The 26,115-nt window shown below is 40.9% G+C and overlaps 1 protein-coding gene across 2 annotated transcripts in view; it reads left to right on the forward strand.

Annotated features, from left to right (window-relative positions):
• The first annotated feature begins 9,352 nt into the window (after positions 1 to 9,352).
• The window catches only part of LOC126293427 (uncharacterized), a 59,079-nt gene continuing 42,316 nt past the window's right edge, over positions 9,353 to 26,115 (forward strand). Inside the window, exons 1-3 of one of the 2 annotated variants that reach the window (XM_049986650.1) lie at positions 9,353 to 9,430; positions 14,875 to 14,989; positions 15,088 to 15,236. In XM_049986650.1, coding sequence (XP_049842607.1) covers positions 14,926 to 14,989; positions 15,088 to 15,236 — 213 coding nt within the window. In that variant the 5' untranslated portion in view covers positions 9,353 to 9,430; positions 14,875 to 14,925. Of the gene's footprint in view, positions 9,431 to 14,695; positions 14,990 to 15,087; positions 15,237 to 26,115 lie in introns of those variants that run through there. The other variant, XM_049986651.1, reaches the window with a different exon arrangement.

Here is a 26,115-nt window from a genome sequence, read left to right on the forward strand (position 1 = left end):
ATTTTGTGTAATGTAATATCTTGTATAGACACCTTTTATTAACCAGACACATTACACATCATTACGAAGTGTCGTATTCATGATCTACGAACAAGTACTAATATAATATAATATAATCTAGCGTAACTCAAATCCACCAAGATAGAAATTGAAGTAACCTGTGAGATTGTTTGACAAGACTCAGTATCAGAGGTGGGCACAAAATGATAACTATCACTCATCAGACTCATCTCCCAATGTAACTGTAAACTTTTGAGAAAGCATGACTTCACTTGTACGTAAGTTCCCCAATCATACTGTAATAATTTGTGGAAACTTAAATCATCCAACAATTAATTGGGAAAATTAACAGTTTTGTTAGTGGTGAGCTTGATGAGACATCCTATCAAACTTTACTTAATGCCTTCTCTGAAAACTACTTAGTACAGACAGCTGGGGAACCCCCCCCCCCCCCCCCCCCCCCACGACGGAAATATATCGGATCTAATGGATATAAATAGAGCTCACCTCTTTGAGGATGTCCACATTGAAACTGGTATAAGTGACCATGACGTGGTTGTGGCAATACTGGTTAACAAACTACAAAGAACAACTAAAACAAGCAGAAAGGTGTATATGTTCAGTAAAGTCTGGGAACACTTTGAATTATTTATTGCACAAGAACTAAACAGTGTACAAATGTGATAAATATGCATTTTGAAGAGAAACATGGAAAGTTTTTTTTGCTAACATTTGATATGCGAACCATGAGTGACCCGGCAGACGACAAAATGGTAATCGAATCCTTGCCATACCCAACCCAGCATGGCATCGTCGACTGTAGCAGTCACTTCCTGTATTCTCTCCCAAAGCTCTGCTACATCATGTGGCAGTGGTAGTACATACACCAGATCTTTAATGTTTCCCCACAGAAAAAGGTCACATGGAGTGAGATCTGGTGATTGGGGAGGCCATTTCATGGAACAGCTCGCTCTGCACCTGAGCTCACCATGTTTGTGACTAGTGCTGACTATCAACAAAAACGCTTTCACTCATCAAATTTTAAATGCTCTGGATAGTAGAACATCACCAATTGGGATTTTCTGTGATCTCTCTAAGGCTTTTGATTGTGTGGATCATGAAATCCTCTTAGATAAGCTGAAGTACTATGGAATGAATGGTTCAGTACACAGATGGTTCACTTCATATTTAACTGGTAGAATGCAGAAGGTTGAAACAGTAAACCCACATAGTACACAAAGGGCATCAGATTATTCAGACTGGGGATGTATCAAGAATGGGGTACCACAGGGTTCTGTCTTGGGGCCTTTATTGTTTTTAATACATGTTAATGACTTGCCTAATTATATTCATGAAGATGCAAACTTGGTTCTCTTTGCAGATGACACAAGTATTGTAATCAAGCCTAAAAAGCAAGAATCAGCAGAGGAAAATGCAAATAATGTTTTTCAAAGAGTTATTAGGTGGTTTTCCGCAAATGGACTTTCATTGAACTTTGAAAAAACACTGTACATACAGTTCAGTACAGGGAAAGGCATAACACCAGAAATAAATATAGAGTGTGGGGGAAATCTTTAGCTAAAGCAGATTGTTCAAAATTTCTGGGTGTCTGTATTGATCAGAATTTAAACTGGAAGACAACACACATTGACAATCTACTGAAACAATTGAGCTCAGCTACCTATGCTATTAGTGTCATTGCAAATTTTGGAGACAAGCACATCAGTAAGTTAGCTTACCATGCATATTTTCATTCGTTGCTTTCTTACGGAATCATCTTTTGGGACAATTCATCACTAAGAAAGAAGGTATTTATTGCACAAAAACGTGTTATCAGAATAATGTCTGGGGCTCATCCAAGATCATCTTGTAGACAATTATTTAAAGAATTAGGGATATTGCCAGTAGCTTCACAATATATATACAGCCTAATGAAATTTGTTGTTAGTAACCCAGATCACTTCAGAATTAATAGCACAGTCCACAGCTACAATACTAGGAGACAGGGTGACCTTCACTACCGTTCATTGAATTTGACATTGGCACAAAAGGGGGTGAATTATACTGCCACAAAGATTTTTGGTCACTTGCCAAACAATATCAAAAGTCTGACAGACAACCAATCGGCATTCAAAAGTAAGTTAAGGGAATTCCTGAATGACAACTCCTTCTACTCCATAGATGAATTTTTAGACATAGGCCAAAGAAATACAGTAAGCATTAACAATTGTACCGTATATAAGACTAACAATGATTATTTGGGATAAATGAATCTTGTGTACTTTGACACGTTCCACATCATTACGAAAGAATCGTGTTCATGATCCATGGAACAAGTAATATAAATAACTAACTAACTAACCAATACACTTTGGCAGTATACATGGAAAGGGGGAAAAGAGAGAGAGAGAGAGAGAGAGAGAGAGAGAGAGAGAGAGAGAGAGAGAAGAAAAAAAAACTTTCAGGATTTCTCGTCAAAATGACATATGTACAATATCTGTACAATGTTTGTTTCTTGTGCAATAAATAATTGAAATTGTTCCCAAACTTTATGTACACCCTGTATAAACAGTCAGTACTGCCATATCTCAGTGAGGAACTTATAAGCTTTCAGCACAGGTCAGGAGGATGTAGAGGATCCCTGGCACAAGTTAAAAACATAGTTGGTCATGCACTGGACAGATATGTACCCAGTAGAACAGTTCATTATAAGAGGGAATGTCCATAGCATACAGTCACTGTAAAGAAAATTCCAAAGAATCAGAAATTACTGCATAGTGCGTGTACAACAAAGTGTATGGCTATAGACAGAGAAATACGGAATGAATTGCATTTGGCTGTGAAGAGAGTAATGCATGATGCTTTCAATGACTACCATAGCAGAATATTGTCAAATGACATTTCAGAAAATCCAAAGAAATGCTGGTCATATGTAAAAGCTGTTAGTGGCACCAAATTTAGTGTTCAGTCCATAGTGAATGAGATAGGAATTGAAATTGAGGGTATCAAAGCCAAAGCTGAAATGGTTAGTCCATTTTCAAATGTTCCTTTACAAAGGAAAACCCTCGATTTAATCCTCTTACCACTGGAAAGATGAATGAAATAAGTATTAGCGTCAGTGATGTGAAACACCTGAAATTGTTAGAAGTGAACAAAGCTCCAAGCCTCAATTGAATCCCTGTCAGATTTTATACTGAATTTTCAGCCGAGTTTGTCCCTCTTCTAACTATAATCTATTGTAGATCCCTCGAACTAAAAACCATGTCCACTTCTTGGAAAAAAGCATAGGTCACACCCATCTACAAGAAGGGTAATGGAAGTGATCCACAAACTACCTACCATACAATATCTTTGACACTGATTTGTAGTAGGATCTTAGAACATATCCTAAACTTAAACATAATGAGGTATCCTGAACAGTATGGGCTCTTCAGTGCCAACCCGCATCAATTTCGATAACATCAATTGTGTGAAACCGAACTCGCACTTTTTTCACATGACATACTGAATGCTTAGGATCAAGGCAACCAGGCAGATGCAGTGTTTCTTGATTTCCATACAGCATTTGACTCAGTACTGGACATAGGATTATTGTTAAAAGTAGGATTATATGGGGAAACAAGTGAAATTTGTAACTACATTAAGGGCTTTCTGGTAGGGAGGACACAGCATATTATCTTGGATGGAGAATCATCCTCTGATGTAGAACTTCCTCATGGAAGTGTGTTGGGACTCTTGCTGTTCATTATTGACCTAAAAGACAATATTAATAGTAAAATCATGCTTTTTGTATATGATGCAGTTATCTACACTCCTGGAAATGGAAAAAAGAACACATTGACACCGGTGTGTCAGACCCACCATACTTGCTCCAGACACTGCGAGAGGGCTGTACAAGCAATGATCACATGCACGGCACAGCGGACACACCAGGAACCGCGGTGTTGGCCGTCGAAAGGCGCTAGCTGCGCAGCATTTGTGTACCGCCGCCATCAGTGTCAGCCAGTTTGCCGTGGCATACGGAGCTCCATCGCAGTCTTTAACACTGGTAGCATGCCGTGACAGCGTGGACGTGAACCGTATGTGCAGTTGACGGACTTTGAGCGAGGGCGTATAGTGGGAATGTGGGAGGCCGGGTGGACGTACCGCCAAATTGCTCAACACGTGGGGCGTGAGGTCTCCACAGTACATCGATGTTGTCGCCAGTGGTCGGCGGAAGGTGCACATGCCCGTCGGCCTGGGACCGGACCGCAGCGGCGCACGGATGCACGCCAAGACCGTAGGATCCTACGCAGTGCCGTAGGGGACCGCACCGCCACTTCCCAGCAAATTAGGGACACTGTTGCTCCTGGGGTATCGGCAAGGACCATTCGCAACCGTCTCCATGAAGCTGGGCTACGGTCCCGCACACCGTTAGGCCATCTTCCGCTCACGCCCCAACATCGTGCAGCCCGCCTCCAGTGGTGTCGCGACAGGCGTGAATGGAGGGACGAATGGAGACGTGTCGTCTTCAGCGATGAGAGTCACTTCTGCCTTGGTGCCAATGATGGTCGTATGCGTGTTTGGCGCCGTGCAGGTGATCGCCACAATCAGGACTGCATATGACCGAGGCACACAGGGCCAACAGTCGGCATCATGGTGTGGGAAGCGATCTCCTACACTGGCCGTACACCTCTGGTGATCGTCGAGGGGACACTGAATAGTGCACGGTACATCCAAACCGTCATCGAACCCATCGTTCTACCATTCCTAGACCGGCAAGGGAACTTGCTGTTCCAACAGGACAATGCACGTCCGCATGTATCCCGTGCCACCCAACATGCTCTAGAACGTGTAAGTCAACTACCCTGGCCAGCAAGATCTCTGGATCTGTCCCCCATTGAGCATGTGTGGGACTGGATGAAGCGTCGTCTCACGCGGTCTGCACGTCCAGCACGAACGCTGGTCCAACTGAGGCGCCAGGTGGAAATGGCATGGCAAGCCGTTCCACAGGACTACATCCAGCATCTCTACGATCGTCTCCATGGGAGAAGAGCAGCCTGCATTGCTGCGAAAGGTGGATATACACTGTACTAGTGCCGACATTGTGCATGCTCTGTTGCCTGTGTCTATGTGCCTGTGGTTCTGTCAGTGTGATAATGTGATGTATCTGACCCCAGGAATGTGTCAATAAAGTTTCCCCTTCCTGGGACAATGAATTCACGGTGTTCTTATTTCAATTTCCAGGAGTGTATAATGAATTACTATCTGAGAGGAGCTGCATAAATATTTAGACAGATCTTAATAAGATTTCAACATGGTGCACAGATTGGCAACTTGCTCTAAATGTTCAGAAATGTAAAACTGTGCACTTCACAAAATAAAAAATGTAGGAGCCTATGACTATAATATCAACGACTCACTGCTGGAATAAGCCAGTGCATACGAATACCTGGGTATAACACTTTGTACGGACATGAAATGAAAAGATCACACTGTGGTAGTCATGGGTAAAGCAGGTGGTAGACAGAAAAGAGAAGCATGAATGGTCACAGGTTTTTTTAAAGCATGGGAGAGTGCCATTGAGATACCACACAAACTGTACTGACAGACTCTTGAAGACAGGTGTGAACTAGCCCAAGAAAGTCTGTTAACAAAGTTTCAAGAACCAAGTTTAAATGATTACTCTAGGGATATTCTACAACACCCTACATATCACTCACATAGGGATCTACTGCACACACAGAGACATTCAAACAATCGTTTTTTTCCCACACTCCATCCATGAATGGAACAGGAAGAAAGCCTAATAACTGGTACAATGGACTGTACCCTCCTCCATGCACCTCACGGTGCTTTTCAGAGTATAGATGTAGATTAGACTTACTTGTACTTCTTTTTTACTGATACTAAAGACAAACTGTATCCTCATTTTAACCTTAGCAATATCAATTGTACAACTTGTACTGTATGATAAAACTGAGCATTAAAGAAACAGTAAATCAATCAACAGATTATCAACACACACACACACACACACACACACACACACACACACACACAGTAAAGCATACATCAAAGGAGTCAGCACTACTTTTGAAAGTATTGCTTAAGCAGTCTTCTTCATACAATGATAACATTTTGGTTGTATGCAGCCAATGAACCAATGTCTACCATATGCATCACCTACAACTGAACCTATGTGATCATTTCAGTTCATATCCTGCACACTGTTACATCCAGATATTTGTGAGAGTTCACTGCCTCTGTTGTTGTAGTCATAGGATTCTACTATTTTACATTTTGTGAAGTGTACAATTTTTCATTTATGAACATTTACAAATAGTTGTGAATCTTTGCACTACTTAGAAATTTGATCAAGATCTGCCTGGGTATTTCTGCAGCTTTTTTGAGATATTGAACTGTAGTAGGTAAAAGCAGCAACTGCAAAAAGTCTGGGACGATTAATAATTACTGCCAGACAGTAATACACAAAATTAACTACTAAGTTCACAACATACTTCCCTGGGACATGCCAGACAATTCCTCTACAAATCAGAACATCATATGCATGTAACTGACAATAAACAGTATTTAGGAATTTCATATAAAAATGTCACTGAAGCACTAATGTATTAAAATAGACGATATTGGGTTCATGCACATAAATGTCTGTGTGTTTTAGTGCTTCTGTTTTGAGAGAATATGTTATGAACGACTGTGACAGTAGGAGGGAAACAAAAACATACATTTGAATAGTCTTGATACTCTTTTACAACCCAAACATCAATCAACAAGAGCCATCAATGCATGACAATGAAGGTGAAAATGGCTACTTTTTATAAATTTTACAAGTGACTAACTGACATTCTTGGATAGCTTCTATAATTTTAAAACTCACATTTCACTTATTGACTTTCTTTTCACAACTGGTTTCTTCTTCTTTGGTTCTGGTTGCTGTTGCTGACAGCTCTTTTTAGACGTTTTTCTTGCAACTTCAGTCTGAATTTCTTTATCTTCTTGCAGAGCGGGAATTCCCAATTTTGGTACAAAATCGGATACGGCTGTCTCTTGAAGACCTTCCTCGATGGCTTGATTTAGCTTACATTTCATGAGAAATTCCACACTTTGTCGGTCATCTAACTTCCTATTTGGATGTATGTCACTTGTTGACTCTTTTCCATAAAGTTTAGGCGTTTCCATTGGAAATGATGATGATTTTTTCACCTGGTGTAACGAGCTTTCCGCCGTTTTATTCCTCGCCCGTCGCTGTTTTACATTTTTGCGCTTATTCATTTGCGATGACTTCTTAATTGTTGCATCGCTCAGCTCCATCTGCGAGGTGACTGACTGGCTTCCCACATCTTGACATTCCGTTGCCACCTCACGCGATTTGTTTCCGGTGCTTCCTGATATCTGATATGCTGTTCGAAGAAAGTGTAGAAATTCCGCGAATGATATTTCGGAATATGATCGTTTGAAATCAAACATCTTTTTTTCTGAAACGGAAACCGGTATTCAGATCGCAACTGACGGACCAAAATAAATCTGCGATGGCAATTTTACATTCCTAATTTTGTGTTACTGCACAGATCAGAATTTTTACATCTTTACTGATATTTCTCTCTGATATTGAGATTGTTCTTTGCAATGTCTTATTGCAGTAAACTATCTATGCAATGTATCGTATATATGTAATGTATACTGTTTATTAAACTTCTTAATTTCTTACATCTGTAAATAACTTTGAGCAGTATGTTATTGATGAACGTGCAATAGCTTGATTGTGGGTGTAACAGTGCGCAAATACTGTGACTCAACATTATCGAACGTAATAGTTTTATCCTCGCTAATTATAGTACTAAATAAGTTGATGAATCCACATAACATGTCACGGGGAAATGTTCCTACCGACAGAGTTATCCAGTCAAGAAAAGCATTTCATTGTATAAAGCAAATGAATGAAACTCTATCTCCAAAATTTTCCAGCATCAAGTCACATTATTCTCTTACCTCGATACATTTCAAAGACACATTAATGGAAATCGATGGTTTTAAGAGTAATCGTATAAACGTACCATATTTGTTTAAACCTGTTAAGTGAAGGATGATTGGATCCAAATAATTTGTAGAATTTGTCTTTCGTATTTGTGGGAACAATCTAAATACCAATTCCTTTTGACGAACTAAAATTCTAATTTATGAAACGCAAATGAAAACATACGCGATAATAGTTGAACAGATTAAACTCATAAAAACCAGACAGTACTCGGTGTAAATAAACAAAATTTCAAAATTGCTCAAATGGCTCTGACCACTATGGGACTTAACATCTGTGGTCATCAGTCCCCTAGAACTTAGAACTATTTAAACCTAACTAACCTAAGGACATCGCACACATTTATGCCCGAGGCAGGATTCGAACCTACGACCGTAGCGGTAACGCGGTTCCAGACTGAAGCGCCTAGAACCGCACGGCCACACCGACCAACAAAATTTCAGTAGTGATAAATGTTTTACAGCTTTAAACAGAACCAGCAATTCAGCATTCTTCTGATCTACAATTATCTTCGACACGTTACTATATTGATGTACTTTTGACAAAACCAATATAAGGACAAATTTCAGTATAGTACTCTTAAGCTTTCTTTGAAATTAACATATTGTTATACGTACGTGTGTGATATCACTTCGTAACAATTTATCACTTATTCCGTGGTATTGATGCTTTGAGGAAGGCTAAATCCTTTCAGGTGTTCGATGAGAAGCTGTTCAAATTCTCTACTTCGCCACCCCCGTTCGATTGCCCTATTTGAACTCCGCGGTAGTAGCCCGAAGTATTTGCACATGCAATAATCGATATACTTACCAAACCGACAACTAGATCGATCCATGGTTTACTACCATTTCAGACGGATTAATAAATTTGAGTCTTCAGCGATAGACAAGCAAAACGAGCCTTACATATACAATTATCGACTGACATATTTCTTTAATGCATAATGTCAACTGAGATTTGCAGTGAAATAATCAGGAATTTATTTATTTGTTCATAATAATATAGTATGCTTCGTATAGGCAATAAAGTGCCGGACGTCCAACGTTATCTCGCAATACTCTTCCTTGCACAGTGGTTTCAACGACGAAACTATTGCTGGTATTATTGTTTGCTTTATTTTTTCTAGTTATTAAACACGAAGACGTTTTAATCAAAACTTATTCAATAGCACAAATATTTAGCCATTATTTTCTAAATAAACTCTGTCAGGAAGAGCAGTGTGAAAACCACTGCGTACATTGCAATCACAACTGTTTTTGTGTAAGATCTTTGGGTATTCTGTGTTTGCACACATACATGCATAGTGTCGCATTTGTCCATACGGTAGTTTTGTGATTGGTGCACAGTTATGAGAAAGGGGTGATTAATCTCAAATCTTCTGATATATTACAGGTTGGTTCTTGGTATCAATAACTGAACGTTGCAATTAGCGTTATACCGAAGTCAAGGAGGTATCAGACAGCGGTTTCGTTTATAGTTGGTTGGTTTGTGGGGGTTAAAGGGACCAGACTTCGTTTATAGTTTCTACAGCATCTGAGCGCTTGACACGACAAAAAGATACGGCTATGCAAGGTGTGGACAAAAGCATTTGGAAAAGCAAATGAAATCAAATAATCTGATACTTCAATGAGGTAATGAGTTCACAGCAATTTTGTCTTCGCCTATCAAACCACCGTGGATGAGTTCAGCTTCCATAAAATATGAGCAAGTTGCGTATCAACAGATTTTATTACACGTAATAAGCGCGAACGTGCTGAGATTTGCCAGTGTAGTTTACCATTACAAGAATGGTGTCAAAGCATTTGTATGCAAAATGGCAATAGAGATAAATCAAAATGATAGAAAATGAAACGGAGCGCCTACGATATCCAACAAAAAAAAAACTGTTGTGTGGCTGACAATGAGTGGGAATCTATGCTCATGCAACAATGACACTTTTCTCTACTCGTTCTACTCCGTACAGTTGCACTGAGATGCTAAATCATTACAAGCCAATGCCGGTTCGAAGTTTGTTGCGTTTCTTCAGGGTGTTGCAGTTTTAATGGACAGCAGTGTATTGTATTTATGTATCACAAAGAGAAAAGCTAACTGCGTCACACACATTCTAACAAGGGAAATTCCCCATCGCAGCCCTCTTATTTAGTAGTAAAATTGCCCAGTGGATAGCCTGTCAGAAACGGAACCGAGACCGAGTTTGAAAATAGGAAGCAGGTGTACTGATCTGAAAGCAAAATAGGAACGGGAAGCGTCGAAGCTTAAATGTGCAGCATCAAGCGAACTGCTATGTCCTCGGTGTCCTGATCGTGTCGTCACGGTGTTACACTGTAAAGTGGGAGATCCCTGTTCATATCTCCCTCGAACCCCATTTTTTTCTCACAAAATTATGAACTTTCTATGTGGTCACGGTGTTGAACATGAAGTAGGCAGATTCGCACTTAAATCTCCTTCCTGCGTCACATTTTTCCACAAAATTATGAATTATATATAACCAGCCGTGCATGTGTCTGTTCTCCTTCTGTAGTCTTGACAATAGTCATACTATACATTGGTTATAGAATATGAGTCCTGTGGTGAGAATATACTAGTATTACCGTCGCCAGTAAAAGTGATGAACAGTGTGAGCAGACAAGATGCCGTATAGATCTCTCACAGAAATTAGAAGAACAAATAAACCGGTCAGAACTATGTTACAACAAAGGACTTCAAGAGTCTTGCAAACAGACGTTACACCACGACACAGACACAAATTTGAGCGAACAAACACGTCAATGACTGGACGGACAGTTCATAATTTTGTGAAAAAAAATCGCTCGATTTGCACTTCTTGAGCCTGGATTGTTTTTATTTCTATTCTGTTTCTTTTTCACAGTTCAGTACAGCTTCTTCCTGTTCTCATGCTTGATTTGTTTCAGTTTTTGACAGGCTATCCACTGGAGCATATTACCACTAAACCTGAGCCGGTTGCGATGGGGAGTTTCCCTTTTGAGAAGGTGGTGACAACTTTGTGGTCCATAACCATTAATAGGGAGTGCCGTAAACCATTGTTGTAAAGATCATCTATTGCTTGCGATTTCGATGCTTTCAAGACGACACAAAATCAACTATTCCAAAGGTTCGTACAACTCTGACTTTCGTTTGCAATTCTCTTTACAGTTCTCTTGCCGATGCCATTTTTCCATCTTCAATGGTCAGCAGTAAAAGCCTCTTTCAAAATCATGTTCGAAAAAGTTATAAATACGGTAAATAAAAATGGTTCAAATGGCTCTGAGCACTATGGGACTTAACATCTGTGGTCATCAGTCCCCTAGAACTTAGAACTACTTACCCCTAACTAACCTAAGGACATCACACACATCCATGCCCGAGGCAGGATTCGAACCTGCGATCGTAGCAATCACGCCGTTCCGGACTGAGCGCCTTAACCGCGAGACCACCGCGGCCGGCAAATACCCCCCCCCCCCCCCCCCCCTTCCGCCTGCGCCTTGAGTTTAGACCATCAACTGACTTTTTTATCGCCGCTCGGAAAGAGAAGAATCTTATTGGCTGCCAGAGGTTAATGGATGGGGCTGTGCAGAACGTCTAAACATTGGACTGCCTTCCTACAAGACGCGGGCTTCAAAGCAAGTTCAAGAGAAGAAGAGAGACTATTAATATTAGACGGCAGCGAACTGTATAAATCATAGACAACGTTTTGAGATGTTGGGGTGGATGAATTCGAAAACCGGAAAATTAAGAATTATTCTTACAAGGTGTTACTCACCAAATACAGGGTGACACATGGGAGATGGACGGTTTTGAACTGCGTACTACTGAGGGCGCGGTGGTGGCAGATGGTTGTGGTGGGGATAGTTCTGATCCACACAAGACGCCACTTCATTTACTCAGTCACTATGGAGCAGTGGGACTTGCTTCGTCGAGTGTTTGTCTATGACAGTTTCGTGAAAAGTGGCGACTCTATTATTGCAGCGCAGCGATTGTTTCGTGTGCGGTTTAATGTCGGTCTACATGGAGCTGTTCCGAGCCGTAACACGATCCTCAGATGGGTGGAAAACTCCAGATGAACTGGAAACATACTGAATAAGAAGCATCGTGGCCCGAGACGCAGAGTAACGACACCAGAAAATGTTGAAAGGGCAAGGCAAGCGGCAGTCAGAAGCCCAGGACAGTCAGCTAGACGTCATGCTAGCGAGTTACGAATCAATCGTGAATCGGTTAGACGAATTTTGCATAAAGAATTAAAATTCCATCCCTACAAAATGCTCATGGTCCAACAGCTTAAGGAAACTGATTTGCTGTACGAGAAGACTTCGCTTACAGAATGCAAGTGATTTTGAGATCGAATGATGGTTCAAATGGCTCTGAGCACTATGGGACTCAACTGCCGTGGTCATTAGTCCCCTAGAACTTAGAACTACTTAAACCTAACTAACCTAAGGACATCACACACATCCATGCCCGAGGCAGGATTCGAACCTGCGACCGTAGCAGTCGCACGGCTCCGGACTGCTCGCCTAGAACCTCGAGACCACCGCGGCCGGCGAGATCGAATGAAACTGAAATTTTATTGGTGAGCGATGAAGCTCATTTTCATTTAAACGGGACCCTGAATAAGCAAAACCTACGTTACTGGGCTCCAGGGCATCTACACCTTATCCACCAGCGTCCACTACACTCAGAAAAAGTAACAGTCTGGTGTGCTCTTGGTCATGTTGGCATTATTGGACCTTATTTTTTTGAAGAGAACGGGGCCACAGTTACATCTACATCTACATGTATACTCCGCGAGCCATCCAACGGTTTGTGGCGGAGGGCACTTTACGTGCCACTGTCATGACCTCCATTTTCTGTTCCAGTCGCGTTAGGTTCGCGGGAAGAACGGCTGTCTGAAAGCCTCCGTGCGCGCTGGAATCTCTCTAATTTTACATTCGTGATCTCCTCGGGAGGTATAAGTAGGGGGAAGCAATATATTCGATACCTCATCCAGAAACACACCCTCTCGAAACCTGGAGAGCAAGCTACACCGCGATGCAGAGCGCCTCTCTTGTAGAGTCTGCCACTCGAGTTTGCTAAACATCTCCGTAACGCTATCACGGTTACCAAATAACCCTTTGACGAAACGCGCCGCTCTTCTTTGGATCTTCTCTATCTCCTCCGTCAACCCGATCTGGTACGGATCCCACACTGATGAGAAATACTCAAGTATAGGTCGAACGAGTGTTTTGTAAGACACTTCCTTTGTTGATGGACTACATTTTCTAAGGACTCTCCCAATGAATCTCAACCTGGTACCCGCCTTACCAACAATTAATTTTATATGATCATTCCACTTCAAATCGTTCCGCACGCATACTCTCATATATTTTAAAGAATTAACTGCTACCAGTGTTTGTTCCGCTTTCATATAATCATACAATAAAGGATCCTTCTTTCTATGTATTCGCAATACATTACATTTGTCTATGTTAAGGATAAGTTGCCACTACCTGCGCCAAGTGCCTGTCCGCTGTAGATCTTCCTGCATTTCGCTACAATTTTCTAATGCTCCAACTTCTCTGTATACTACAGCATCATCCGCGCAAAGCCGCATGGAACTTCCGACACTATCTAGTAGGTCATTTATATATATTGTGAATTCGGCTCGTTACATTCGTACGCTTGAAACATTCTTGAAACCAGAACTAAGAAGACGACGAATCCCTTTAAAACGCGTTTGGTTCCAGTAGGATAGGGCAACATTACACACCGCAAACACTTCAATGACACTTCTTAGACGCATGTTTCCTGGCCGGATTATCTCGCGTTTTGGCAATGTTCCTTGCCCTCCCAGATCTCCCGACTTGTCAGTATGTGACTTTTTTTCTGTGGGAGCACCTTAAGAACTGTGTCTATAACCACAAACCACGAAATTTAGACGAGTTGAAGAATGCAATCATTCAAGAAATTGCTGCTGTCCCTTCAGAGATTTTAGTCCGTGTGATGGAAGATTTTGAGAAGATTTGAGTCCTGCATTCGAAATGTTGGACATCACCTTGACGACATTATTTTTCACAAATAACTTTGTTAACTAATATGGCAAATAATTCTCGCTTCCTGCGCACGGGGTCCCGGGTTAGATTCCCGGCGGGGTCACGGATTTTTTCTGCCTCGTGATGACTGGGAGTTGTGTGTTCTTCATCATCATTGACTCGCCTAAGTGGCGTCAACTAAAAAGGACTTGCAATACGGCAGCCGAACTGCCCCGCATGGGGCCTCCCGGCCAACAACGCCATTCGATCATTTCATTTCATGAGCTTTGATTTTGTGTAAATAAACATGCATTAATTTTAAAGTTGGCTGAGGATTATTTCATTAAAAACCGTCCGTCTCCCGTGTGTCACCCTGCACAAAGACAGGTAGGCTACAGCTACTAGGAAAGACTTTAAAAAAATATTTAAATACAAACATAGAGGAAGTTTATCTCTCTCAACCTCGGTTTTCTCAATGTTTTCGTGAATGAAAGTTTGCCGTTATACCAATTTTACATCCATCTTTTTTTCTAGTACATAAACTGTGATAAAATTCGAATAAGACAAAAGAATAATTGAATTATAATTGTACACTGAAGGGAATATTAATCGAGTTATTCTTTCCGAATTTGCGAGAGTTTTGTATAGCAATATCTTTGCTCGCGTCTTCACTAGCTTTTATTTCATTATCCACGCCTTGCCGTTTTTGACACAACAAAAATGTATGAGACAAGCTCATACTTCAAATTGTTATTAAGAGCGTAGAAATGTGGATCAGCGGTGTCCATCAGTATTGCGTTATATCACAAGAGATGGTTAATTTCTCCTAAGGGCAAAATCAAGAAAACCAACCGTCGAGTGATCCACTGAAAATCTCAATCCATGGAACAAGTTTTGACTGAAGACGGTAAAGTGAGAACAATGAGGAAGACTTCCAGGCGAAGAGGTGTGTTTCTTAAACGAAAATTGTGGGGAAATCTGAAAGGTTGTTTTCCTACTGCTGGTGTTGCGTTAATAATCACGTTTTTGTTAACCTCTTTCAAGGGCCTGGTCGCAGAAGAAATTTTGTCCAGGAAAATATTGCATTTCTCAAAGAACTGCAAACCACACTACAGGAGAGGAAGACCAATGCAAAGGTGCGAACTCGACGTAAAGCTCAGAATCAAAGATCCGGAAAATTATCCAAAGTGGGCGTAAGTCTTCTTTTTACGAAACACTGCACTCATGTAGATTATCATTACAATGTGTTTATGCGACTTGCTTCTTAAAAGGAGGATACCTACGTAACTGCATGCTTGACAAGTACACATGGTCATGCGTGCACAAATCCCTCAATGCTAGGGTGACAAGCGGTCCGGATTAATCCGGACATGCCCTCCTTTTTAGCTCTATATCCAGGGTCCGGGCGAATTTTTACAGTGTCTGGCTTTTTCGCAAAGTTGAGCGTAGTACAGTTGCTCTTTTCTGAAATATTTTAACTATTGGCACAGCCTTCGTGATAAATACACACGAAGGCGGTGTAAGTAGGTGGCACCAGGATCGTCAATGTTATTGTTGATCTACCTATAAGCGAATGCAAATATCGATTATTTAAAATCTTCGTTTCGTGTCTTCGTTTTATATTGGATTCCTGTAGTGCACGTGTAATTTGCGAATGTAAGTTTTAACCGAGTGAGTTACGTAAAATATTTGGCTATACCTAAGCGAAAGTGTACATTTTCTGATGTCCTTTCCTTCAAATATCCAGCTTTCAACAAAGGGAGAAATGAATCTGAAGCAGAATGTAAGATATGTGGAGCTTGTACGTACGCCTTAGTGAGTGACCAACAAAGGTAAGAAATACCTCGACAGATTAACTGGCATGGTTTTATTTCATTGTGTCACAGTCTTTCAATTTATTTGTATTCGGAAGGTTAAAGTGCAGTTTACATGTCGTCAGCTGCTGCTTGAATTGTAGATGTTAGTAGCGGTGCGTCGAATGAAGGGAGGTGAATGGTCTTACGTTTTACGCTTTGTAAACAATTCTGTGTTGTTGACATAACAAAACAATTGACGCCACACTGTCACTACAATCAATGTTTTTAATTATTTTTAATTTTCTCAGTTAACCACCACCTGACTATCAGTAACAATTAACTACTAGTTCTACTGGTAATTCCCGGCAGTCATGTGACTTGTCCAAAGCTGACGGGTGGTGCCCTCATCTGCAATGGACCTGTTTGATGTGTCCTCTTTTTTCTTCCTTTGTCCTCCTTTTTGAAGCTGTTTGTCCTCCTTTTTAAACAATTGCATCTGGTCACCCTACTCATGGCTCCACATGGTTCAAGCATTCATGCACAGGCATTAGCTCGTATCCGAAGTACGTTGAACTCAGAAAACGATGCGCTTACATGACTTGTCTAAGATCACGAATGACTTCACAAGGAAATCGAATTTTCCGCACTGTAGGCCTACTGGCTGTGTTGATGAAAAACATGCAGTAACGAAGGTGAGCAAGTGTTCGTACCTCTTAAGGAATACAGTTTAGAGCCTATGTTTCCTACACAGTTTTTTCTTGTTTTGGTCAATCGCGCCTCTCCCCAAAATTTAGAAAGCAAAGACCTTTCAGCACAAGCGACTTGTTTCATATTGCAATAAAGAAGTGTTCATAGCTAATAAGGTAGCGGTACGCATTTTAGAGTCCATGCTTGCAAGACTTTTTTTGCTTCAAATGGTCGTTCCTTTCGCATCTCTGAATACTGACCCCCTTTCTGGGAACCCTGTATACTTCCTTCATCTGCAAGTGGCTTATTCTATGCTAATAACAACTTACAGTACTGTTCTATCTGCTGTAGCAGATGCAAGTCCTTGGGTTCGATTTCGGCTCGAATAGCAGGATAGTGTATGGCAGTATTCTTCTGAATAGGAGACTCTTGCATGTCGTTGAACATCTTGCAACTGTACTCGGGCTCGTTCACTACCTATTTTTCACGTGGCTCATGTGCAAGGGGGGTTGGCAGTGAACGGTTGCATTTGCACCCCTACTATTGAGTTATATATTGGTTAGCTTTTGAACAACAGTGAATTGAACTGTACACGTTCAGATTGAAACTTATTTATTCAAAAGAAACACTTTAACCTTGTGACCATGAATTTTTAAGTTCGCAAATAAATCCGATCTGTATAAATAATAATAATCGGTGCAATTCGTACACTGTTTATTGTCTCGCACGTACACACTTTCGCGTTGTTCCTTCCCATCCAACAGCCAATGACCAAAGAACCTGATTTTTCCGCTCATATCCACAGTCCTGAGTCGGCTCACGTGACACTGCATTAGTCAAAATAATCCTTAAACATGGCCACAATTCGTTTACAATTTTTATAAGATTTAAGTACGTAAACCCAAATACTATAATTTTATACACATTTATCACCACAATTTCGTAAATCATTGCCATTAAAAGAAAGACAAACACTATGCAACGGAACTACAACGCCCAGAAAAACACAAAACAAATATTTTCCGATCTATTTTGCTCAACATATTATTCCTGCTGCTGTATTTACTACTTGAAAGAGCTCCATATTGTCCCTGTTACCTTACAATCTGAAAGAGACTGAAGTCGCAAACAATTGCCGAAAACTGTCGTATGTATTCACAGGAGACAGTGCTTTTACTTTGAGGACTGACACTCCAAAACTAGTTTTTCTTCTAAGTTAATTTACTCTCTGTAAATTTATCTTTCTTTTTACTACATATTTCACTGCTGCATGATTAATTGCTTTATACCTGACAAGAAAATCATATTTAGCTTCCCTGTTTGCTGTTTCATGATACGCGTTTGGTTTGACATTTCACAGGAAAGGCAGACTTTCGTAATCATGGATAAAATCTTCAGCAGTTCGCCGTTGATGCATTTCAAATTTCTTGAAAACTCATAACTGACTTATGCTTGGAAAACCCTTCCTATTGTTGATGGGCGTCCGCAGAAATTATTCCAGTGTGTGGGGAAGCATGATTCTAAAATTGCCATTTGTTATTGTATCCCAGATATACCATGATTGTTCACTCAGTAATTGTTCTAGCTAGATTACATTCGTACTTGAAAGATAAAAATGTTTTCATGCCTACCTTGAAGGTAAACGATTTGCGTTATTTAAATGATTATGGATATGTACATTTTTGAGGTTGATGATCTAAAATTATATATTTTCATGATTAAAACTGAGAGATGTTCAACGAAATGGCCAATAAGTTAATGAAATAAAGCATAAAATACATCTCTATTCAAATCCAGATAAGGTTTAGTTGATTTGAATGTGAAAGTTGCAAGAAAAAATCGAAAATAGAATAGTGCTGGTTATTAACAAAACTAAACTGTCATGGAGAACCTCGAAAGCGCGAATGCAGAAAACAAATTTTAAAAATGCTTATACATTTTCATCTAAAACTCTGCTTAGAAAAAATACATCCATTCACTCTGATAAGAATCAGTTTCAATCACATCAAATAAATGTTTACTAATTACAGTTCAAAATAATAAAATAATTGTTTTCCTGATAAGAGCTGATGATGAAAAGAAAAACCACAGCTGCTATGAAATTGCTCAAATGATCTTGTTTGAAGGCGAATGAAAAACAATCGCTGAGATAGTTGCCCAAATTTGTCAAAGACAAAACTAGTAAAATCAGATTTTTCAGTTACTTTTATTCAGAGAACACTTAGCATGAACTCACATAACTTCTTTTCACTCACTTTAGAATACAACCACAGTTTTACTTTTTCTGTAGCACTGAAGGACTGTTGAATTGTGCGTGTAGTAGCACGCAGAGCGCCAGTAATTAATACGCCCTTTTTCATTCCAGGAAGAAAATTGTATGTTTATCAATAACCTCGATGATTGACACATTTATAGGTATTTGTGCTCTCGCAGACTAAAAATCAGTCCACAGTGCTATTTCAGATAAGAAGTTGTCGATATTATAATAGTTTTGATCTGCTTCAGCTCAGGAAACACTTTGCTTTGCGGAGCTGTAAATTACCAAGTACATATGTCACAGCACACTAAACTTCTTGTGATTATTTGCGACTAGAGAAACACTGGTGCCCATTCTGTGCGCATCCAGATGTCAGATACGTGACGAAAATTGCAGAGTATTCTGATTTGAGAAATACCGTGAAGAACAACTCAAAATATTGGTAACTACCAATATTCGTCCACCGAATCGAAATCGAGAATAACAGAAAATTACTGTCGGAAGTGGTTTATTTTATTTTATTTATTTATTTTTTAGAGGAGAGAAAAGACTGCTGGAGAACCCCCAGGATAGCGGAAAGCTGACGGCTTTGTCACCGTGCATCCTTCTGCCCTAAGTCCTAATTATTTAGAAATGGATACAGCTGACGACTTGTGAAAAATTCTTTACTATTTAAAACATCAGTAGCTGACTCCAGTCTGCCATGAAGAATGTAAATGACAGTTGTTTCTGGCATTAGCCTGCTAAAACCTATGGGACTAGCCTCATTTCGTGGCATCAGATAGATTATATAATGGTAAGACAGAGATTAAGGAATCAGGTTTTAAATTGTAAAACATTTCCAGGGGCAGATGTGGACTCTGACCACAATCTGTTGGTTATGAACTGTAGATTAAAACTGAAGAAACTACAAAAAGGTGCTAATTTAAGGAGATGGGACCTGGATAAACTGAAAGAACCAGAGGTTGTACAGAGTTTCAGGGAGAGCATAAGGAAACAATTGACAGGAATGGGGGGAAAGAAATACAGTGGAAGAAGAATGGGTAGCTCAGAGGGATGAAGTAGTGAAGGCAGCAGAAGATCAAGTAGGTAAAAAGACGAGGGCTAATAGAAATCTTTGGGTATCAGAAGAAATATTGAATTTAATTGATGAAAGGAGAAAATTTAAAAATGCAGTAAATGAAGCAGGCAAAAAGGAATACAAGCGTCTCAAAAATTAGATCGACAGGAAGTGCAAAATGGCTAAGCAGATATGGCTAGAGGACAAATGTAAGGATGTAGAGGCTTATCTCACTAGGAGTAAGATAGATATTGTCTACAGGAAAATGAGAGACCTTTGGAGATAAGAGAAACACTTGCATGAACATCAAGAGCTCAGATGGAAACTCAGTTCTAAGCAAAGAAGGGAAAGCAGACAGGTGGAAGGAGTATATAGAGGGTCTATACAAGGGCGATGTACTTGAGGATAATATTGTGGAAATGGAAGAGGATGTAGATGAAGAGGAAATGGGAGATAAGATACTGCGTGAAGAGTTTGACAGAGCACTGAAAGACCTGAGTTGAAACAAGGCCCCGGGAGTAGACAACATTCCAGTAGAACTACTGACGGCCTTGGGAGAGCCAGTCATGACAAAACTCTACCATCTGGTGAGCAAGATGTATGAGACAGGCGAAATACCCTCAGACTTCAAGAAGAATATAATAATTCCAATCCCAAAAAAGCAGGTGTTGACAGATGTGAAAATTACCGAACTATCAGTTTAATAAGTCACAGCTGCAAAAGACTCATGCGAATTCTTTACAGACGAATAGAAAAACTGGTAGAAGCGAACCTTGGGGAAGATCAGTTTGGATTCCGCAGAAATGTTGGAATATGTGAGGCAATACTAACCTTACGACTTATCTTAGAAGAAAGATTAAGAAAAGGCAAACCTACGTTTTTAGCATTTGTAGACTTAGAGAAAGCTTTTGACAATGTTGACTGGAATAATCTCTTTCAAATTCTGAAAGTGGCAGGAGTAAAATACATGGAGCGAAAGGCTATTTACAATTTGTACAGAAACCAGATGGCAGTTATAAGAGTCGAGAGACACGAAAGGGAAGCAGTGGTTGGGAAGGGAGTGAGACAGGGTTGTAGCCTCTCCCCGATGTTATTCAATCTGTATATTGAGCAAGCAGTAAAGGAAACAAAAGAAAAATTCGCAGTAGGTATTAAAATTCATGGAGAAGAAATAAAAACTTTGAGGTTTGCCGATGACATTGTAATTCTGTCAGAGACAGCAAAGGACTTGGAAGAGCAGTTGAACGGAATGGACAGTGTCTTGAAAGGAGGATATAAGATGAACATCAACAAAAGTAAAACGAGGATAATGGAATGTAGTCAAATTAAATCGGGTGATGGTGAGGGAATTAGATTAGGAAATGAGACACTTAAAGTAGTAAAGGAGTTTTGCTATTTAGGGAGTAAAATAACTGATGATGGTCGAAGTAGAGAGGATATAAAATGTAGACTGGCAATGGCAAGGAAAGCGTTTCTGAAGAAGAGAAATTTGTTAACATAGAGTATAGATTTAAGTGTCAGGAAGTCGTTTCTGAAAGTATTTGTATGGAGTGTAGCCATGTATAGAAGTGAAACATGGATGATTAATAGTTTGGACAAGAAGAGAATAGAAGCTTTCGAAATGTGGTGCTACAGAAGAATGCTGAAGATTAGATGGGTAGATCACATAACTAATGAGGAGATATTGAATAGAATTGGGGAGAACAGGAGTTTGTGGCACAACTTGACAAAAAGAAGAGACCGGTTGGTAGGACATGTTTTGAGGCATCAAGGGATCACAAATTTAGCATTGGAGGGCAGCGTGGAGGGTAAAAATCGTAGAGGGGACCAAGAGATGAATACACTAAGCAGATTCAGAAGGATGTAGGTTGCAGCAAGTACTGGGAGATGAAGAAGCTTGCACAGGATAGAGTAGCATGGAGAGCTGCATCAAACCAGTCTCAGGACTGAAGACCACAACAACCACATGTAACTTTGCAACAAGATGCGACTTAAGATCCAAAGAAGAGCGGCGCGTTTCGTCACAGGGTTATTTGGTAACCATGATAGCGTTATGGAGATGTGTAGCAAACTCAAGTCGCAGACTCTGCAAGAGGGGCGTTCTGCATCGCGGTGTAGCTTGCTCGCCAGGTTTCAAGACGGTACGCTTCCCCCTACTTATACTTCCCGAGGAGATGACGAATGTAAAATTAGAGAGACTAGAGAGCGCACGGAGGCTTTCAGACAGTCGTTCTTCCCGCGATCCATACGCGACTGGAACAGGAAAGGGAGGTAATGACAGTGGCACGTAAAGTGCCCTCCGCCACACACCGTTGGGTAGCTTGCGGAGTATAAATGTAGATGTAGATGTCGAACCTAATGTACACTTTTAATTGTCAAACCCTGTAATACACAGTAACATATCCGGTGTTGAGATAGTTGCATGGGCCCGTTTCAAAAGCCAGTAAATTAAAATAAATGGCGAAATGTGCTCTTGGATCTTGTGATAAAGACGACAAGGCTGCTCTGAAAGAAACCATTACGACATAGCGCAGTGTACACGGGCGCACGTGGCGTTCTAAGTAACCAAACAATCCTCCACGGAGCGCTGTGGTTAGCTATTGTTCGGTACAATTGGGACACACCTCTTAGTTAGCCTTGACAACAATACTTCGAAGAAGCTCAAAGAGTAAGTTGGCTCGGCACACAGTAGCGGCTTTTGCTTTTGCCTCCGTTTGGTCCGTAGTACAACGGCGTGCTCATTATTGTGCAAGGGAGAGCGACTCATAAAGGAATGAATCCCGCGTTTAACCCTAGAACGGTCGGGTAGGGTCTGTGAGACCCACTGGTTTTTGTTTCACTGAATTTATATTATAGTTGCTGATTTGGCACGATCGCCCTGCTACCTTCCTGAAGCACCCGAGAGAAAGCATTATTGCTGTGAACAAGGTTTTCCTTTGTTTAGTCATTGTTTGGCAGTTTTTCAAAAAGCGCGCGTCTGCCAGACCCAGCCCGACCATTTACGTAACTATTTTCTGCCGATGCAACCCCATTTTTATTTTGGTGTATCATTGAGTATCTAGTTATTTTGTGAACTACACTACTGGCCATTAAAATTGCTACACCAAGAAGAAATGCAAATGATTAACGGGTATTCATTTGACAAATATATTATACTAGGACTGACTTGTGATTACATTTTCACGCAATTTGGGTGCATAGATCCTGTGAAATCAGTACCCAGAACAACCACCCGTGGCCCTAATAACGGCTCTGATACGCCTGGGCATTGAGTCAAACAGAGCTTGGATGGCAAGTACAGGTACAGCTGCCCATGCAGCTTCAACACGATACCACAGTTCATCAACAGTAGTGACTGGCGTATTGTGACGAGCCAGTTGCTCGGCCACCATTGACCAGACGTTTTCAATTGGTGAGAGATCTGGGGAATGTGCTGGCCAGGGCAGCAGTCGAACATTTTCTGTATCCAGAAAGGCCCGTACAGGACCTGCAACATGTGGTCGTGCATTATCCTGCTGAAATGTAGGGTTTCGCAGGGATCGAGTGAAGGGTAGAGCCATGGGTTGTAACACATTTGATATGTAACGTCCACTGTTCAAAGTGCCGTCAATGCGAACAAGAGGTGACTGAGACGTGTAACCAATGGCACCCCATGCCATCACGGCGGCTGGTACGCCAGTATGACGATGACGAATACACGCTTCCAATGTGCGTTCACCACGACGTCGCCAAAGACGGATGCGACCATCGTGATGCTGTAAACAGAACCTGGATTCATCCGAAAAAAATGACGTTTAGCCATTCGTGCACCCAGGTTCGTCGTTGAGCACACCATCGGAGGCGCTCCTGTCTGTGGCACAGCGTCAAGGGTAGCCGCAGCCAGGGTCTCCGAGCTGATAGTCCGTACTGCTGCAAACGTCGTCAAACTGTTCGTGCAGATGGTTGCTGTCTTGCAAACGTCCCCAACTGTTGACTCAGGGATCGAGACGTGGCTGCACGATCCGTTACAGCCATGCGGATAAGATGCCTGTCATCTCGACTGCTAGTGATACGAGGCCGTTTGGATCCAGGACGGCGTTTCGTATTACCCTCCTGAACCCACCGATTCCATATTCTGCTAACAGTCATTGAACCTCGACCAACGAGAGCAGCAATGTCGCGATACGATAAACCGCAATGGCGATAGGCTACACTGCGACCTTTATCAAAGTCGGAAACGTGATGGTACGCATTTCTCCTCCTTACACGAGGCATCACAACAACGTCTCACCAGGCAACGCCGGTCAACTGCTGTTTGTGTATGAGAAATCGGTTGGAAACTTTCCTCATGTCAGCACGTTGTAGGTATCGCCACCTGTCCAACCGTGTGTGAACGCTCTGAAAAGCTAATCATTTGCATATCACAGCATCTTCTTCCTGTCGGTTAAATTTCGCGTCTGTAGCACGTCATCTTCGTGGTGTAGTAATTTTAATGGCCAGTAGTGTATATGTGATCTCCTAACACCGAATTATCATTGTCAGTAGTCTGCAGTATAACATGGCAAGAGAAAGTCTTTCTTACAGTAAAATTTGCAGAATTTTGTATGATGATCAGACTGAAGTAGACGATTCTGATGCGGACCCAGAATTCGAAATAAACAGTTATCATGACAGCAACAGTGAAATAAGCGTTGATGAAGAAGAAGATGTTCAGTCGTCTGCTGACACCGATGCACATGCTATTGCTGATTCAAGTACAGCTCCTCTAACTGACTCAGGTACGTCACCTATATGCTATTACAAAGGAAGGAATGAAGCAACTAAATGGCGAAAAACGTGTTTCGCACAAAGCATTCGAACAAGATATCACAATACAATTACAATGCATTTGCCTGGAAGTATTCGAGCTGCGATGGATGTACATTCACCGCTAGAATCAGTTATTTTTTAGCAATGCATTGATTGATACAGTTATTGAATCAACATATATCTATATTGATTCAGTTCGAAACAATTATGCAAGTGACTCGAACATGGCTAGGCCTACCAGTTTTGATGAACTGAAGGCATATTATGGCCTACTTTACTTAGCTGGACCATTGCATGGCGGTAAAATGAATATTGAAGACTTTTGGAATACAGATGGGACAGGAATAGAAATCTTTCGTGCAGGTATGTCACTGAAGAGGTTCAGATTTTTGACTCGTATCAGTTTTGACAACATCCATACAAGGGAAGAAAGAAAAGCACAAGATAATCTTGCTGCCATAAGAACCATTCTTGATATGTTTGTCTCCAACTGCAAAGCGTATTTTACTCCGTCAGAAAACGTTACTTTGGACGAAATGCTCGTTCCATACAGAGGCAGGTGCAGATTCAGGATGTATATCCGAAATAAACCTGCCAAGTATGATCTCAAGGCCTTCGTCCTGGCTTGTTCTAAAACGTACTACGTAAAACATTTGGAAGTTTATGCAGGTGCACAACCGCAAGGACCGTACAAAGTCAGTATTAAGGCAGATGATGTTGTTTTCCGTCTTGTAGACCCAGTATAAGGGTTTGGAAGAAACCTGACGATAGACAGTTTATTTACTTCTTACCCAACAGTCAAAAAACTATTACAAGAAAAGAATATCACTGGTGTTGGTACGTTAAAAAAATAAGCCTGAAATTCCGTTTGACTTTTTACCCAAAAATCCTAAAGAGAGTACGTAACTATGTTTGAATTTCATATGTACCAAAACAAAACAAACCAGTAATCCTTTTGTCGTCAATGCACCATGACGATGAAATTGACAGTGACAGTGGTGCAAAGAAAAAACCAAGTATAATAACGTACTATAACAAAACCAAGGGTGGGGTAGACGTTGCTGATGCTGTGTGTGGTGAATATACTGTTGCTAAAGGGACAAGACGGTTGCCTGTGTGTCTCTTTTTTCAGTTGTTGAACATTGCAGCTCTCAATGGCTACATTGTGTTCAAAGCCAACAAAAATGTATCAGTTAGACGAGAATACCTCAGAACACTAGGAAAGTAGTCTCTCATAACACAATATTTGACAAAGCGCGCAACCCAACCAAACCTCCCGCGCGATATTCGTAGGCTTGCCTCTAACCGAAGAACAAAGAGTAGTCGAAGATCCACAACCAGGGAAAAGGGGAAGATGCTACAAAAAGCAAGGGCAGCAAAACTAAATACTTTTGCAAATTGTGGTTATGCTTGGCGCATGCAGAAATGGTTTGCGGCGACTGTTTTGAAAAGTGATAACTTTTAGAGGACGATATTTCATGAAC

Source organism: Schistocerca gregaria, chromosome 10, assembly GCF_023897955.1.
Source record: "Schistocerca gregaria isolate iqSchGreg1 chromosome 10, iqSchGreg1.2, whole genome shotgun sequence".
NCBI lineage: Eukaryota > Metazoa > Arthropoda > Insecta > Orthoptera > Acrididae > Schistocerca > Schistocerca gregaria.